This window comes from Pelmatolapia mariae, linkage group LG22 (assembly GCF_036321145.2).
Source record: "Pelmatolapia mariae isolate MD_Pm_ZW linkage group LG22, Pm_UMD_F_2, whole genome shotgun sequence".
NCBI classification, from domain to species: domain Eukaryota; kingdom Metazoa; phylum Chordata; class Actinopteri; order Cichliformes; family Cichlidae; genus Pelmatolapia; species Pelmatolapia mariae.
Window position 1 is genome coordinate 20018055 of NC_086245.2, and position 16525 is coordinate 20034579.

The following is a 16525-nucleotide window of genomic DNA, read 5'->3' on the forward strand; positions in this document are numbered from 1 at the left end:
TTATGCAGAGTGTAGTCATTTGATTCATCATAAATTTAAAATCATTATTTATAGCACCTTTGAATAAAACTTCCACTGTTTTCTAACAGAAGTCAGCATGCTTCAGCACTTAGTTTCAAGCAGAGCTCATCGTGTTTAGAGTGGTCAAAGCCGAGCCACGTGGGACAATTAAAAACTGAGCCTTAGTTTTCAGCCTTGTAATGAGCATTAAAGCCTCAGCTAGATGTTTAATTTCACTTTCATCACTTATCTGTTAGTTAGGAGAAGATTGCTCCTGAGTGTGATGCAGCCAGTCAGAACACAGGTATGCGGGTCAAATACGCACCGACAGGTGGCAAACAAATCACATGCCACTATTCCTGAGTGTGCCCGTCTCTCACATTGGTGCTTTAGTTTTAGTGCAGTAGCCACAGTTCCATTTTTATCTCTGCCAAGATAAACAGATATAACAAAAAAAGTCCTGTGTTGCTACCACCAAAGGCCTCCAGAATGCTGGGATAAGAAGGATGAAGCCATTATAGTTTGTCAATCATGGCATAATGACACTAATGATAACGACAGCCAAGATTTGTTTTGCTACTCGCCTCAAACTGTGCCGAAACGACGCGCAGTGGTGACTATTTCTTATGCAACAGTGTTTTTAAAACAAGAACTGGGCATCAAAGTCATTTTTAACTTTGACTTTTAATTTATGATACTTTTACTATCTGAATCTTGTAGTTTCTGCACAGTCTCACAGTCTCCGAAGAGGCCAACACGCCCATGTTTTCTGACCATTTAATTATGAGGAAAAATAGCAAACATATTAAAAGCCTTTCAAGTGAGACTTCTTTCTACAAAGCTTTTAGTGCATGACAGATGTCAAGCTGTTTTTAAAGTAACGTATAATTAAACCTAGTGAAAAAGAAAAAAAAACAGATTAAAAGAGAGAAATACAAAACTAGAAATCATGCTCTGAACCCCAATATTGAACAGCTATGATAAACTGCTCCTCTAGTGCTCCAATTTGCCATCTGTCGAGTCATAAAAGAACAGAATGATTTATTTAACTACCCTCGCAGCAGAGAGAGGGTTTTTGTCATTCCTGTGAGAATACTTCATATAAACAAACTTCATTCTGTCTCTTTTTTGGCTCGTAGCTTGGCAGCACGGAGTAGGTCATAGACTGTGAGTAGGAAGGAGACACTGGTGAAGAGGGTTGGTTAAGGAGATGAAATAGCTTTTACACAGTCAGAACAGTGAAGTAATGAAGTGCCCTTGAAGAGGGTTACACAATTAGTAGAGCCTGGATTGGATCCATGCATTACCGGGTGCTATCAAAATAGTCTGAATGCAGTGGATGGTGAGGCTGGACGTAAGCATGGAAAGATGGAAACCATGTGCATGTTTTAGACATTTTCTGTGTCTGCGAGGAGAAAATTGCCTTTCCACTTCTTTGTTTTTCAATTTGCAAAGGTCAAAGACCACATGTCAGCGTTTCTTGTCAAATTGGTTAAAGGCTAGGACAGGAAATCTACTCCTACCTCGCAGCATTTACTCAGCAACATGTTATCTAACTCTTTCAAAGCCCAGAAACTGCATTATCCTGCTTTCTTAAGATCGACTAAAGATAAGTGAGAAATCAAGCACATGCTTTTCAGGCTCTGGAAGATAAAACACTACCATAACAGAAAAAAGAAAATAAGATCAAAAGGGTAAATAAAGGGATAAAGGGACTCCAGACCACAAAGTTATCAAGTCATTTTTTCTTTAATATGTTCTGTGCCCATAACAGGTCCCTTTTTAGTAAGCTTAGTACATTTATTACCCACAGAACTCTTTAATGGACCAGTAACAAACATTATTTTATTCAATTTTTAATAACTAAAAATGATAAAATAATGATTGTTACCGGTTAAAGAGTTCATTTTGGATATTCAGTAGTTGCCACCTAAAATTGATCCTGTGATCAAATCTCAGCCTACATACCCAAACAAAACAGGACTGGTTTAAGAAGACACTGAAGATTGCTGGGCTGAATGTTGATTCAGCATGACTGTGTCTTTGTGCAAAACCTTTTAGTCAGCCCTCAGATCTTCACATTTTGCTTCTAAGGAGAAAGACTTCCAGTTTTTCAAAGCCGTCTTTAGCAATAGTTTTCCAGGTTTTCAAAGTTATTCCTTGGCAAACATCCAAAGAAGAGCTTTAAATGTCCTTGAAGAAGGTTTTTGAAATATTCCTAAAACTACATAAAGAAATTACAAGAGAGCTTGAAGAGTTCAGCCTATGTTGAAGAATAAAGGTGGCCATACCAACGACTGACTTTTTTTGCCTTACATACTGTGTTTACATTTATAATTGCAAACGTTTCAATCAATTGTTGCATCTAAAATGAAGTGAGAGATCGCTTAAGACTTACTCTTACTGTACTGTACTTTGATTTTTAATTAAATGTGTCACACGTACACTCTACTAGGATAATAACCTTCTTATACAGCTGATACAAAGAGTCTACAAACATTACCACTCACCTGTAGATGCCCACTCCACTCCACGAACCCAGTCTTCATGTCCTTGCAGGGACATGGCTCTCTGCAGCTATTGTAGAGGAATTAAAAAGGGTCAGACACTGCCCTCTAACTGAATTCAAAGGAAAGCATACACACAAAGAACATAAAAGAGCATTTCCTGAAAGAAAGATCAACCTGAGCTTACCTGCCCATTGGCCTGCACATAGAGATGCACCCGAGAGTCATCACCCCCACAGGCCAATATGGGAACTGTGAGAAGAAGTTTTCACACAGTCACAAAAGCACGCGCATACACACACACACACTCACACTCTCGCTCTCACAGCAGGCTTCATGCATTTACATCCCCATCTAGGTTTTATAAACAGAAGCGGAATGGAAAGGAAGCAGCACAGCATGAATCAGACAGAAAAGCGTGTAAAATCGCGAGGCAAAATGACACAAGACACTTCAAACGGAGACAGAGTTTTGAATATTTGAATATGACGTTCAGTTACAGGCTCTAAAGCAGTCGTGTAAATTGAGATGGATGACAAGAGAGGAAAAAAGAATGTATGTGTGAGTGTGTGTGTCTCATAACTTAAGAGATGTCTATGGATGAACGGCTTAGGCTTACCTCTGCTGCCTGGCAACAGTACCAGAGAGACATCCATCATGAAACCGCTGCCAAAGGACAAGTTATGGAGGCACTCAGCTGAGAAACAGGAAACATACATGAAATTAAACTTTAAACACGATGTAATAACAGGAAATAATTTAAGATAATACAGATGACATTATACATGTGGACACAGAGTTCCCCCCCATCTCCCCACATTGACGAAGAAAGTACATTTCGAGCCACTGCTCTTCAAACAGCACCGATCTGAAATAGACTGTATTCTTAACTGGGAATATAACCCAAGGTGATGCCTAGTGCACAAAAACGCACGCTTGATCTCGACAACTGTCAGGCTTCATTAATGTTTTTCTGCACTGAGGACTGGACGAGAACTCTCAGCAAAGAGGAGACGTTACGAGGGACAGCTAGAAACAAGGAAAGGACCATGGATGACAGACAGGAACACGAAAGATGCTCACATTAATTGAAAAGTAATGTAAATTTTAAAAAGACATTATTAAGGAAAAGATTTTACCAGGGATAATTATACAGCTTTGTATGATATGGGGTATAATAAATTCCATCTAAAATTTGGCCTTTTTTTTCTTTTTTAAATCACCAGCAAGTTACTATACTACAATAACTACATCTAATTCTTCTTAAATGTAAGTAAGTCCACTGAACCATGAAGACAGTCTATTGTAATAGACACACATCCACACATGTGCAATAGCAATAACACTAAGTGCATTACTCTTTTCTGGCATCGTTGTATTATACTCAATTGTATATAGCATTTGTATTCTATTTTATTCGATTGTATATAGTATTTTATTTTATTCTATTGTGTACAGTTGTGTACAGTATCTTATTGATATCTTATTCCAGTGTTTTTCTCTAAGTTTTCTATGTAACTTTGCACTGTCCACTGCTGTAACAAAACAAATTTCCCACGTGTGGGAATAATAAAGGTTATCTTATCTTATCTTATCTTGTAAGTGCTGTGGCATACATGACAAGCCTAAATAGTTTTGCAATATGATCCTTAAATGATCCTTATTTAGCTTATCTTTGGTCTTGATGCAGCCCCTCAGTTCATCCACTGTATGGAATAAGATCTTCTAGCTTCTCTCCTTTTAATTCAATTACTCTTGATTTTGTGTCGGGCTTCTGTGCTTATGCTGCGTTCCAGTTACAAAGGAAGTTAGCTGTTGGGAACTCGGGAGTGACTCCTGAGTTAATGAATTCCAGGAAAAGCGTATTTAGCCTTTTTGGCTTATTTAGTGAGCCACAAATACACAACAGTGGCAGGACAGAATATTATTATGTGTTTACTACTGTTTATGGTCATTGCAGCCATCTCGGACTATTAACTCTGGGTTCTTGGAGCTGCTTCAACATCCTAAGCAGGAAATCCAAGCTGAGGGGCTGTTCCTCTCTATGGGAACATCATTCCTTTGGTCAGGTTTAATAAGTAGAATTGTAACAGTACAAACAAAAAGACACTGTAACTATCAATTTCAGGAATCACAGCAACTTCCACGATCACAATTTGAAAAAGCTTTTTTGTTTTTTTGTTGGGTTTTTTTTGGGGGGGGGGGGGGGGGGGGGGGGGGGGACAGTGTAATTAGTGAATGAATCAGTCACTCTTTTTTTTGTCTCTTACCTTCTTTGGCGTCACAGCAGAGCCAGAGTTTAACTGTGGAGTCTGATGCTGAGGAGGCCACCAGTATCTTTGAGTCCTCCACGTAGATGGCATCAGCAGCACATACTGGACCAGTGTGGCCCTTACACTCAACAGACTGGATAAACTGGAAACATCACATTTTATTTATTTTTTTAATCCACCTGTGTTACCTATATGCTGCCAAATCATGATGGAGATCACTTCAGAAAGTATGGCCATTATTATGGAGAGGAATCAAACATTTCTCCAAGGAGCATGCACTTGCCTTACTAGCTGTTTAAAGAGGTGGCAAGGTGTAAGAAACAGTATGAGCAATATGTGCTGCGGGTGCTTCACCTTTCCATCCTGTTGAGCCTCCCAGAGGATGAGTCGATTGTCTGATCCTCCTGAGACTAGATGACCCTCTGGAGCTGTGATAATAACAGTAACACGGTTTTGATGGTTTGGCGTACATAACACAGTAACAACTACTGTAAACATAAATTTTGTAGCATATGATGACGTTTTTGGAATATAGTTTCTCAATGTGCCAGGAGTCTCTGGAAAGCTCGCTGTAGGCTTGCTTCAGAATAAGGTGACTAACCTGCACAGTGTCCTGACAGGAATATAGCTCAACACGAGTGCAACCTCTGCAAGGCTCTTAAAGAACAGCTGCTTTTGTGGCAGCACGAGCAGCATTGGATCAACAATGGAAACACACGAACACGAACGAACGAACGAACACACACACACACACACACACACACACACACAAAAGCAGTTTGACAGCCATCAGCTCCATTCTCTCCACACTCACCGCTGTCCTCTCTGTGAACCCACTGGACCGCATTAACTCTGCCGGTGTGTCCGTTTAGAAGAGCTACAACTCTCCTCTCCTAAAGAAAGAACAAGTTTACTGGAGTAATAAAAAAAAATATCGGCCCATTTAAAAGTTCAGCATGCTCGTCGCTGGCTGTGACAGCTAACAGCGGATTCACAGTAGAAAGTGACGGCCTGTCCTACCTCTGGGTCGTATAGAGCCACCGAGTTACATGTCCCATAAGCGATGGTTCCTCCGCGACCCCAAGAAACAACATTTGGCGTCCTGTTTGCACAACAAGCTACATGACATGTTTCAATTACGGCCGCCGCCATCTTGAAAGCTGAAGTTGTGGAGTTACTGTAAATGTGGCCGGGGCTAAACGGTACCATTGTGACAAGGGTTCCACATTTTGAGCACAGTGAATGTTTTTTTTAAACAATTTACACACGTCTATAATGTGACTTATTTTAATAATATTAATATTTTAATTACAACATGGGTGCTTACTATGGACTAGTGACGGATATCACGCGGAGGATTAGTTGTAGTTGCGCTACCCAGTGGAGTCCAGTAGATGGCGTAATGCTATCACAAATCCATAGACACGCTACAGACGCGCAACAATTTGAAGGCAAAACCTGAACTTTTGACTCCTGAAGTGAGAATATCGGGGGACAGTGTTGACTAGAGTAGTAGGAGCGTTCCGGAAAAGTGAAGAATTAATGCCAAGATACGCTGAAGCTGCCTCAAAAAATCACTAAGACAGGAAGGGAAGGGGTTTTTCCCCTTTATTAAATCACAAAACGGTAGAACCCTTTATCATTTTATAACTCATTGTAACACCTTATGCATAATATGCTCTAATTTGTATTGTATTGATATTATAACATTAATAAAATAGTATACATAATAAGCTATTTGTGTGATTTTCGATCTCTAGCATGGCTGAATTAAAGTAAAATAGGATAACTGTGAGGTGATTATTTGTTATTCTGTGGAGATTTCGTTTCATCTCCCCTACAGGGAATTTTGAAGGCCAGACAAAAACAAAACTGATGGAGATTTAGAGCCTTATTTGGAGATATTTTAGCAGGATGGATGATTGGAGATTTTCTCTTGTCTTGTGCCTGAAGGACAGCCACACTGCATCAGACAATGTACAAATATATACAACTGTGGATTTGTATAAAATATTTGTATATACTATAGAGACGCTAGCTCTTATAGTGCAAGTGAGTGCCATTTCAATCAAAATCTCAATTAAAACTCTCTCTCAACAATCAACACGCCATAGCATAAGCACAGAGCTGTGTCAGACTGTATCATCTAGTTGTCACTCTATATTGAGGCTGAGTGATCGCAGCTGAGCTAGCTGCTAGCCAGACAACCTTACTTGTAAAGAAAAAAGAAAAAGAAAAAAGCCCCCTGGGCCTTTTGGGCTTCAACAGCTGACACTTTTGTAACAAGGAGTTTTCGGGGCACCTATTTGACAGGATCAGAGGGGAAAATGATGGTGACTGTGAGGCCTTAAGTCATATCATAAATGACAGTGTAGCCAAGACAAACAGGAACAGACCCAAATAATAAGGTAAGAGAGAAAGGATGAAGGAAGGTGGGTGTTGGGCCTGTGTTGGCTCACCTCTGACCATGCGGACTTACGGTATACGGGTGTGACAAAGACAAAACAGACACCCTGTCACCAACACTTCAGCAGAAAATAGATTACGCCCGGCTTGCTATTGTTGTCCCTCCTCAGTCACAGTGAAGCAGGATTTAGACAGACTTGGCAGGGTGAGACAACCTCTCTATGGGGCGCACGCCATGTGGAGGATACCCTATGGCTCTCATCTTTGGAGTGTCAGCTCATGAGTGGCAGAAAAGCCATTTTCAGATGCAGCCAAAGAGCTTCATCTGTGACGAAGTATCTGTATTATCTCTCATCCGCTTGTGTCTCTGTGGTTGCTTACATAATGCATGATTATTTGATCAAATGTAACAGGTCATTGGAGGAGAGGGGAGATTTATTTAGGAAAGATCCCATTCATCTCTCATAAAGTGGAAAACAGGGTGTATATGGTTATGTGAATACATCTTTACACAGTACAAACTCTTGTAATTCAATTTACAAAGAAAGTACTTTAATTTATCCAGCTGATGCACTCTGCATCAGTTCTGATGGCCTCATCATGTGGTTATGCTTGGAAGATAAAAACGTTGTTTCCTGCTATTCTGTGTATGTCAGCGAGGTCAGTTTGATAAGAAATCCACAGTAATGGATTTGTGATTAGTTAACAGAGTCTGTATCATGACAAATGTTGTGGATATAAATGCAGGTTTCTTTACTTTTTCTGTGTTTTCATTATATATAGAACTTTTCATGTTACATTAATGGTAAACCTAATGCTATTCTTTCTGTTGTTACATCAGAAAGTCTGAATTGTGACAGAAATGTAGAAACGCACTTCTAAATAATGTCTACAAAATGGTGTAAATCTCACAAGGATGAATGAATGCACAAAATGTCTTTAAATGTTCCACTCATTCATTTTATTGTACCATTTGTTACCTACAGGTGCAACCAAGGATCTCTGAAGATAGTTTTATTAGAATATAGCAAATTATGGAATCACTAGATTGAATTTTATATTATACAAGAGAACTTAGGGGCTGATGGACGATGAAGAGACCTTGTAATATATTTTTTAAATATCTAATAAAATAGTGTTCTGATTTTTCAAAACCACAAAAAGGCATACTTTGCCTCTGTGGTTGCAAGAGTCTACAAAAGCACACCTAATGAGTCTATAGTCAAGCTTTTACAATTCCAAACTCCCAAGTGATAACAGCATTTTGCAACAGCTCACTGTGAATACTTTCTCCGAGCTCTTTCTTCAAGGTGAAAGAAGTGGGATTATCTTGGTGCGCACTTGCGTGCGAGAATGCAAATTAAACTAATAACCATTTATGTGTGTCATCTCCACGCGGTCCCATGTGTTTGTTATTTCAAACAGCAGAAAGCATCTCTGACAAGCGAGGCAGCCTTCAGAAAAAAGAGGGAAAAAAGGAAAAAAGATGGTCTGGATGAAAACAGAATGATAATGAGGCTATGTGAGGTGTCCGCGATTATGTAACAGCAGAAATGGAGACGCGGAAAAGCCGAGATTGCAGGGCTGGGGTGTCTGCATGCCACTTTGCTGCTGCCTGGTTTTGTTTATGTACAATTAAATTTGTCTTGTCCCCGAGGGCGCCTCCTTGGCAGAAGGATAACATGACCCGCTTCTTATTAGCACTTGTACTTAACTCTCCTTTTTATTTTGAACATATTAAAATGTCTTTCCAGCCAGTGTCTGTTATTCTCTGCATATTGTTTTCACTCAGTGCAATATCCTCTGACCACACCACAGCTTGTATTAACATAAACACCTGGGATTAAACTCATTTAACATTACAAACGACTGAAACCTTTAAGCCGCAACATAACTATAGGTAAGTTAAATAAAGTCAATGCAAATCCAGCTGAACAGCCAAACAGGACACCTCACCTCAGCCTGAACTCCTCTCTTTCACAGAGCTCTCTGCGGTCACTGTATCGTGCTAAGGGGATGAGTTCAGCTGCAGGTCTCTGTCAAGGCCACGGCAGCTTTACGTGCAAGACCTAAGTTCATCTGATCAGCGCGCTGTAGGTTACATGAATTTCTAAGCTGTGCATAAAAACTGCATTAAGCTGCTAAGAAAAACAATGAAAAATAGTGTTGTACGAATGTGTGAGGAAGATTGTGATCACAAACATGCGCATTAAAAGCATGCTTTCATGCAGGCATGGGTTGTTTCCTCAAGCTGAAAATGTTCTACTGTTTTAAAAAATGCAAGGGGAAAAAAAATCCATCAACATTCCACCACAATCCTCCCTTTGAAATCCCCAAATTTCAATCTACTTATCCAGCAGGGGACTATGACTGAGTGCACTCATTTTACATCTTGTAGACTGCGAAATCACTATCTCTTTAGCCTCAGCAGTTCCCGTCCCAGGAGCTGTACAACCAGAAGGAATGATCCAGAGAGAGAGCGAGCGAGAGAGGGAAGTCAGCACTTCTAAAGCGACAGTAGCAGCTGTTAGCAACACAATCACACCACGCACAAGCATCTTTTATTTAATGAGCAATACCCTTGGACTGTGCGAGACGAACATACACATCAGGGGCTCCCTGCTTATGTGCCGTTTCAGGCAAATTGTCAAAATGGAGCATGCCTCAAAGAGATTAGAGGCAAAAGAGCAAATATTGAATATTCCAGAACAAATGAGATGCTGTTTAGAAAAACAAGTCAGTGTCACAGCTCGGATGTGGCGATGACAAAAAAAGAAAAAGGAAAGAAACAAGAACAGACACGCAACTGCGTTTGGTTGAGATTGTGTACTCGAAGCTATCCATCTTGGTGATAACTAATCTATTTCAGTCAAAATGTTACAGGATGTATCATATTTCTTATCTCAGTCTTCCACTCGAACTTAAATGCTGTGACCAGCATAATTTCAGCCAAAACAGCTAAGCTAATACACCACAATGCAAAAAGGAGCCCAAGTGGAGTTTATCGCCTTATCAGCTGGAAAAGAGCCTCAGTGCAGATTACCAAGAAACATACAGATACTATCTAGCTGGTAGTAGAGCCATTCATCAAGGTGGAACAGAACCTTGTCCACACAACAGCCAACCTACTTGCATGCCTTCATAATGATGCATTGCAAACGTGTGTATTTGTGTGGGTGTGTACATGTCTGCTTGTGTATATATGTGTGTATGTGTGTGGAGTGAAACCAATGTAAACAGGGAGGGTTAAACTAAAGCATAGCTCTGGGGTTTTAAATAAATACTGGCTAGGCCTGAGAGTGGCAGACACATACACTCACACAAACACAATAGTTGTCTCCACTGCTGACACAAGAGTGCCAGCCAGCCACCATAGGTGATGATAAAGCAGGCAGCAAAAGGCGTCACGAACAGTGCCACGGTGCTTTATAAGCCGTATCTGGTCTCTGCCATCTGCTGTGTTTGTAATGTGAATCGTTTCTCACCACTTGTCATCCACTGACTGCACTTGTAAAGTTAGAAATAGCTTCCGGACCCGCTTGAGGAAACGGAGAATTTGGCAGTCGTTTGGTCGGCCTCGGATACAGGCAACCATAAAGTACACTCGGTTCTGTTCTGCGGATACAAGTCACCAGGTCACGAAATAAGAAGAGGCATTACAAGGATGAGACGTTTCCTCCTCATTTCGGAGTGTGAAAGAGAAGGTTTAAAGAGCCTCAGGTTTGTAGAATTCAAACATAGGCTGTGATCTATAAAAGGACTGGACATCTGGGGAATTTGGGAGATACATCTGGGTAAGTTCAGTAGAGATACATATTTTGACTCTCTCTTTTGGCCAAATAATGAAAACCAGGGGGGGAAAGGGTTGCAAAAGGAAGTCAGCAACACCTCTAACTGAAATGACTGTCATTAGTGATGCAAAGCTTTTATAACTAAATTTTCAGTCATTTATTAAAGTCTGAGTAGGAAATAATTGTTTTCATTGTAGGAATTCAGGCAGATCCGCTCGTTCCCTTTTGTTCCAGACAACAAAATATCAGCGTTCAGTGCCGTTTATCTGATTTCCACCAAAATAAGGAGGCAGAATTAAAACACAAGAACTTTACTGCAGGCTTACCAATGCAGTCACTCGAGATCCCTTTTTAGTTTCACAGCCTAGAGGACATCAAATGGTACATCATGAAAATGAATGTTTTCCCTCAAGACAGACAAAGGGTAACATTTGTAACTTCATAAGATCCCAATCCATGTGCTTTAGTGCTGCCTGGTTTTAATTGGTATATCTGGTGAGGCTTTCCAGAGGGAGAGTAAGGCATTCTCACACTCCAGGGGATAATATAGGATTCTGTGTCTCAGAGATCAAACCAGAACTGTGGTGTGAGGGAGGCAATGCCCCTTCCTCTCTGATGCCCAGAACCATGAAATCTCCATTCATTTTCAAAAGCAATAAAAAAAGTACATTTACATCAATTAATGATACATTTCCCTTTATAATGTCCCTTCTTTTGCACACGAGGCGCACTACAGATCATTTTGAAATGTAATTAATACTTAAATGACGTAAGTGTAATTGCCACGTGCGTGAACACGTACTGTATATTAAAACATAAATAGCTCCCGGATCATCACTGTGCAGTGCACGCAATGATGAACTGCTCAGCGCTCCCCACTTAAGCAGTCAGCAGTGAAACCCCGACTGCGTGTGCGTGCTCTGTGCGTGGTTGCCCACAGTGGTGTGCTGCAGTCCGCTCCCTGCCGTAGTTGAGTAAAGTACATGGACATTAGCGGGCGCAGCGGCACAACCACCGAGCTGGAGTGGATTAAAACTGCGTGCGTGCGTGGAGAGCCACTCGACGACCGACTGCGAGTGTAATCCCAAGTCCGTTACACCAGTTTGCAAATGCGAAACAGCAAAGCAGAGGCTCTCGGTAAACTCAGTTAGTGGCGTGCATTGTGTGTGCGTATATGTGTGTGTGAGAGTGTGTGTCAATCAGGGAGAGAGCGAGAGAGAGAGAAAGCTCGGCGGGAATGGCTTCATCTCCGTGCGGCAACAGTAACTTTGATTCCGGTCTGGAAATCAAAACTCGCTCGGTGGAACAGACGCTTATTCCTTTAGTTTCGCAGGTGAGTACTCCGGAAACCTAAATCGTGACGTTTAGTTATCGTATTCGAAGCTCTTGTGCTCTCTAACCACACTTTGACTTTACAGCTGTGTCGAGCACATGACACCGATTCTGTTGTTTACCTATTTGTGCACTGTGTCTGCAGTGCGTGCTTCCTTCCCGTGCTGCGTTTAAAAGCAGTCCCACGTGTGAATAGTTTATCAAGTTACGACACTGTGGTAGTCCTGTAACTGTTGTAGAAGACGGAAAAGTAACAATACTCAAAGTTGTCTTAAGTTACAAAGGTGGGCACAGCCAAGTCTGAAGAAAATAAGCTGTGGATACGCTGAACGGGTAACTTGGGAAGTTTGTGATTTACAGAATTACATAACAGACTAGAATAATGCAGGGTAGTGAAACTGTTCACACCCAGAAGGCTATAAAATTAATTATGATGATGGTTCTTTATCTTTTTGAGACGATCACAAACTCTCCAGGAAGTCTTCACACTCTTCAGAGAGTATTCCAGAAGCCATAAGAGTTTTCCCTGAAGTCCTCCTTCGCCACTCCAGAGCTGTGGCTCTCTCTTCTCTAATTGAGCCACTTTCAAGCACGTGCTTTGTTTTTCAATAAATACAGGAAAATGAAGGACCCACTTAAGGCCACTGCACTCCTTCAGCAACTCTCCACTCTTGCACACTTTAACAGTCCCCGGATTAAACAAAACAAGGAGCTTAGGTCATCGAGTTAATGAATCGTTTTATTGTATGTTGGTTAGAAACTCGAGGCTGTTTGGGCCATTTTAGGCTTTAATTTGCATGACTATCTTCCGCTCTTGTTTCCAGCATGTCACAAAAAATGGGGAAGTCTTCTGCTCCTGAATAGGGAAGTGACCACTAGTCTTATAAATGCTAATATCCCCCTGTTTTGCAGGACAGGGTTGTGGTTTTCACTTGAAAGACAGTGGGAGAAATCAGCATCTCACTGCTGGGTTAACAGAGTCTGGATAATACCACACTGGGAGGGCCGTGTCCCTGCCCCTCCTGTGCTCACTGACAACCTGCTTCCTCCCTCTCATTGCACAGGCTCATTTGAAAGCTATAAGGTCATCCTGTCCCGAATAGATATGGGCTACTTATCAGAAAAGGACATCTGTTAGAGGGATGTGCTTTCCATGTAGTATGATAAATCAGGGCTAAATCTGTGCGAGTGTATACTGGTAGTGCAAGCAGGAGTTTGGGGAACAATAGTCACACTAAGTACTGCTGTAATAATGTGCAAAAGTGTACAATAAATGTCCCATCCCTTGTGTTAGTGTAATATTTACTGTCCAGCAAACTTATGGTGCACTCCTGCCCGCTGAGTTATTGGCTGGGCTCCCGTCTGTAGAGGGGCAAATTGTAATATGCATTCAGCTTATTACAGTCCATAGAGGGCCTCAAGGACAGTGTTTCCTAATTTTCTTTTTTTCTCAGTGTAAGGCCTGTCCCCATAGCAACAGAGCTCTGCAATGATGAAAGAAACCACATTTTCAAGGACCGTCAACTCCATATGTAATATTTTGTTGTTGTTTTGTCATAAGAACAAGGTCACTGTTAACTGATACACAGGTTGCTCTTTGTGTGCAAAAATGCACAAAACTTTTTCTGTTTTTTTTTTTTGTTTGTTTGTTTGTTTGTTTGTTTTTTAAAGAAATGATTCTGAGTATGAAATGATTAGTCTATTTTACAGAAGCAATCATTTTGACAATCTGATTCTGACAATGGATGTTATTTGAATTTAGATTTTGAAACTAGACTTTCTCTGGGGGCTTAAGTCAGCCTTTTCTGCTGTTTGTGCAGATGCAATAGATTCAAAGAATTGCTTAAGGTAGAAAATTGTTTGTATGATTCTGATTTCCTAAAAATATTTTCCACAAAAAAAAACAAAACCAAAAACCGAATGTTATAGTGAACTGCTTTACGGAGTCACTTAGTTGGATTTTACATGGATTGCTTAGTGAATCTCAAGTATTAGGTGTGGTAGTTTCTTTACAGATTGTAAATGATCAGTTAAATTGAATGAAATGATAAAATAGTTTAAGTCAAATCATTAATTTTGAAAGGTCATGATGGTTATTCTGACACTGATTGTTGTAAATATGTGGTTTTTGGTGTTTGTGCACACTAGGACAGTGCTAGGTTACAGTTCGTAACAATTGGGACTCTGATTTGAGTGATCGTGACCAGCTAGCTTTCATTTTCTGTCTAAGATGCAGTGAATAGAGCAGCAACAAAGCTGTTGTCTTGTCATAATTCAAGAAGGACCGTAAACTTTATTCTGATTGTAAGGATGGTGACTTGCAGGTGTCACGTATGATAATAAACTGCTTATTGAGATTCCACAAGGAATGTGCAATATCTAAATTAATGAAAAGAAATTAATTATTGGCAACAAAACAACTGTTAGTATTCTAAATACTTTTTCCAGTAAGAAACTGCTGTTGTAGATTACAGTAGGTACGCTGGAAAATAACGGCTAATATATTTACAAGAACTTCACTGTAATTTAAAGGAAAACAATCCTGGACACTTGCTGTTTATGTGTGTTTTTGTGTGTGCACTGAATGAGACAAGAAGAAATCTGTGGTTCGTATACGCTTTGTGGGAAAAGTCAGTAGAAAGACTGATGGTTAACCCTGCTGTGATAATAAAATTACCTGGCTTCAGGTGTGTATGATAACTTTGTTAACGGCCTTATGTGACATTTCTGAGAATGAGTATTGCCATACATGCGCATCAATTGAATTAGTGTACTTAGAAACACTGACTGTGAGGGCTGTGTTCTGCAGCTTGTCTTCTTAAGGAGCGTTGTATGCATGCGTGTGTGCGCGCGTGTGTGTGTGGATCTCATAACTATCAAAGCGGAAATGAAAAAGCAGTGTCAGTCTGAGAGCCTGCGTTTGATAAGGTTTTATGTTGTTTACTCTCCCCTTTTATTTTTTAATTATTTATTTCCTCTCCTCTCCTCTCCTCTCGCCTTGTTGACGTTGATATCCTCAGGCCTCTGTTATCAGCTTCACTCCCACCAGGGTGTAATTGTAGGCCAGGGGAACCTCCCTGTCTTGCACTTCATACATATACACAAACTAGGTAGATGCACGCAGTCCCACCTACGTCTTTCCTTTTTATGCTTGTATGTTCTCCTGTCATACTGATTATTTTGTGTATGCATTTTTTTGTTTGTTTGGGTTTTTTTTTTTTTTTTTTTTTTTTTTTTTTTGCACCAGTAGGTCAGAGTCATTCCCAATTTTCCAGCTGGTCTGAGATTCTGCAATTTAAATGAGTCCTGTTTACTTAATGGACCACCTGGATGCTTTCGGGCCGCATTCTTTATCATTTTGACCAGTTCCTTCCTTTTCTCCTTCGACTTCTTTTTTTCAAACTACAAAATGCATTTTCTTGATTTCTAAACGACACATTCTCCTATGTTAATACAAATTTTGTAATATGCTTTGCTTCACCTTTGCCATCGGTTTTGTATTCAGGGACATGGTGAGGCTAATGAATTGCTCTGGTGGTGGTCAAAATGTAATGGCCATCATGCAGAGAGAAGGGGAAACTAAAGCAAACATGTCTGCTGTTGTGTGTGCGCGCTACCTGTGATGTGGTCTATAGCCAGCTGGAAGGCAATTAGCAATACTCTGGATGCTTTTTCCTTGAGATCCGATTCCTGTTTTGAAGTGGTAATTAGTGGAAAAAAAACAGTTATGTTCCTGGGCTTTTATAATTGAGGTGTGTTTTCGTATTAAAAACGCAGCAGCCCAGTCTGGGTGCGGACATGGTGGTCCACACTGATGAAGTGTAAAGGTGCTGTTTTGAAGCAAAGACTTGTGGGAACGAATAGGAGCTTGGGAATAATCTCTAAGACTTTGATCAGATTGGTGTACGTTAAACACTCGTGACACCCTGGCCTTGTGATTACATAGCTCAGCTGTCTCCATCATTTTTCTTCAGGCCCGAGCCAGGAGTTTCTTAAAAGATTTTCTCCTATAATTGGGCCTGGAAAATCCGTTCTCTGTCCGCGTTTGTTAGCATCGACTTTGTCATGCTTCCAGGGGTTCTGTGGTGCTTGCAGTTTTGCTTTCTGAAGTGTTATAGAACACTGTGGGTAAAAAAGCTTCTTTTTGCTCTCAAACTGGATTGAAATGGCATATTTATCACCCAAACAAATGCTCAGGGGAAAGTCAGAGGATGTG

At 40.6% G+C, this 16525-nt stretch overlaps 2 protein-coding genes across 2 annotated transcripts in view; one reads left to right on the top strand and one right to left on the bottom strand.

Moving 5' to 3' along the window:
• The window catches only part of elp2 (elongator acetyltransferase complex subunit 2), a 36664-nt gene extending 30729 nt beyond the window's left edge, over positions 1 to 5935 (bottom strand). The window contains exons 1-7 of the mRNA XM_065470985.1: positions 5801 to 5935; positions 5595 to 5673; positions 5135 to 5208; positions 4778 to 4922; positions 3127 to 3204; positions 2695 to 2759; positions 2511 to 2577 (exon numbers count right to left, since the gene is read on the bottom strand). Of these exons, the coding sequence (XP_065327057.1) occupies positions 2511 to 2577; positions 2695 to 2759; positions 3127 to 3204; positions 4778 to 4922; positions 5135 to 5208; positions 5595 to 5673; positions 5801 to 5932 (640 nt within the window). The 5' untranslated portion in view covers positions 5933 to 5935. The remainder of the gene's footprint in view (positions 1 to 2510; positions 2578 to 2694; positions 2760 to 3126; positions 3205 to 4777; positions 4923 to 5134; positions 5209 to 5594; positions 5674 to 5800) is intronic.
• A 5972-nt stretch (positions 5936 to 11907) lies between these two features.
• The window catches only part of ctnnal1 (catenin (cadherin-associated protein), alpha-like 1), a 56264-nt gene continuing 51646 nt past the window's right edge, over positions 11908 to 16525 (top strand). Inside the window, exon 1 of the mRNA XM_065470986.1 lies at positions 11908 to 12310. Within this exon, the coding sequence (XP_065327058.1) occupies positions 12215 to 12310 (96 nt within the window). The 5' untranslated portion in view covers positions 11908 to 12214. The remainder of the gene's footprint in view (positions 12311 to 16525) is intronic.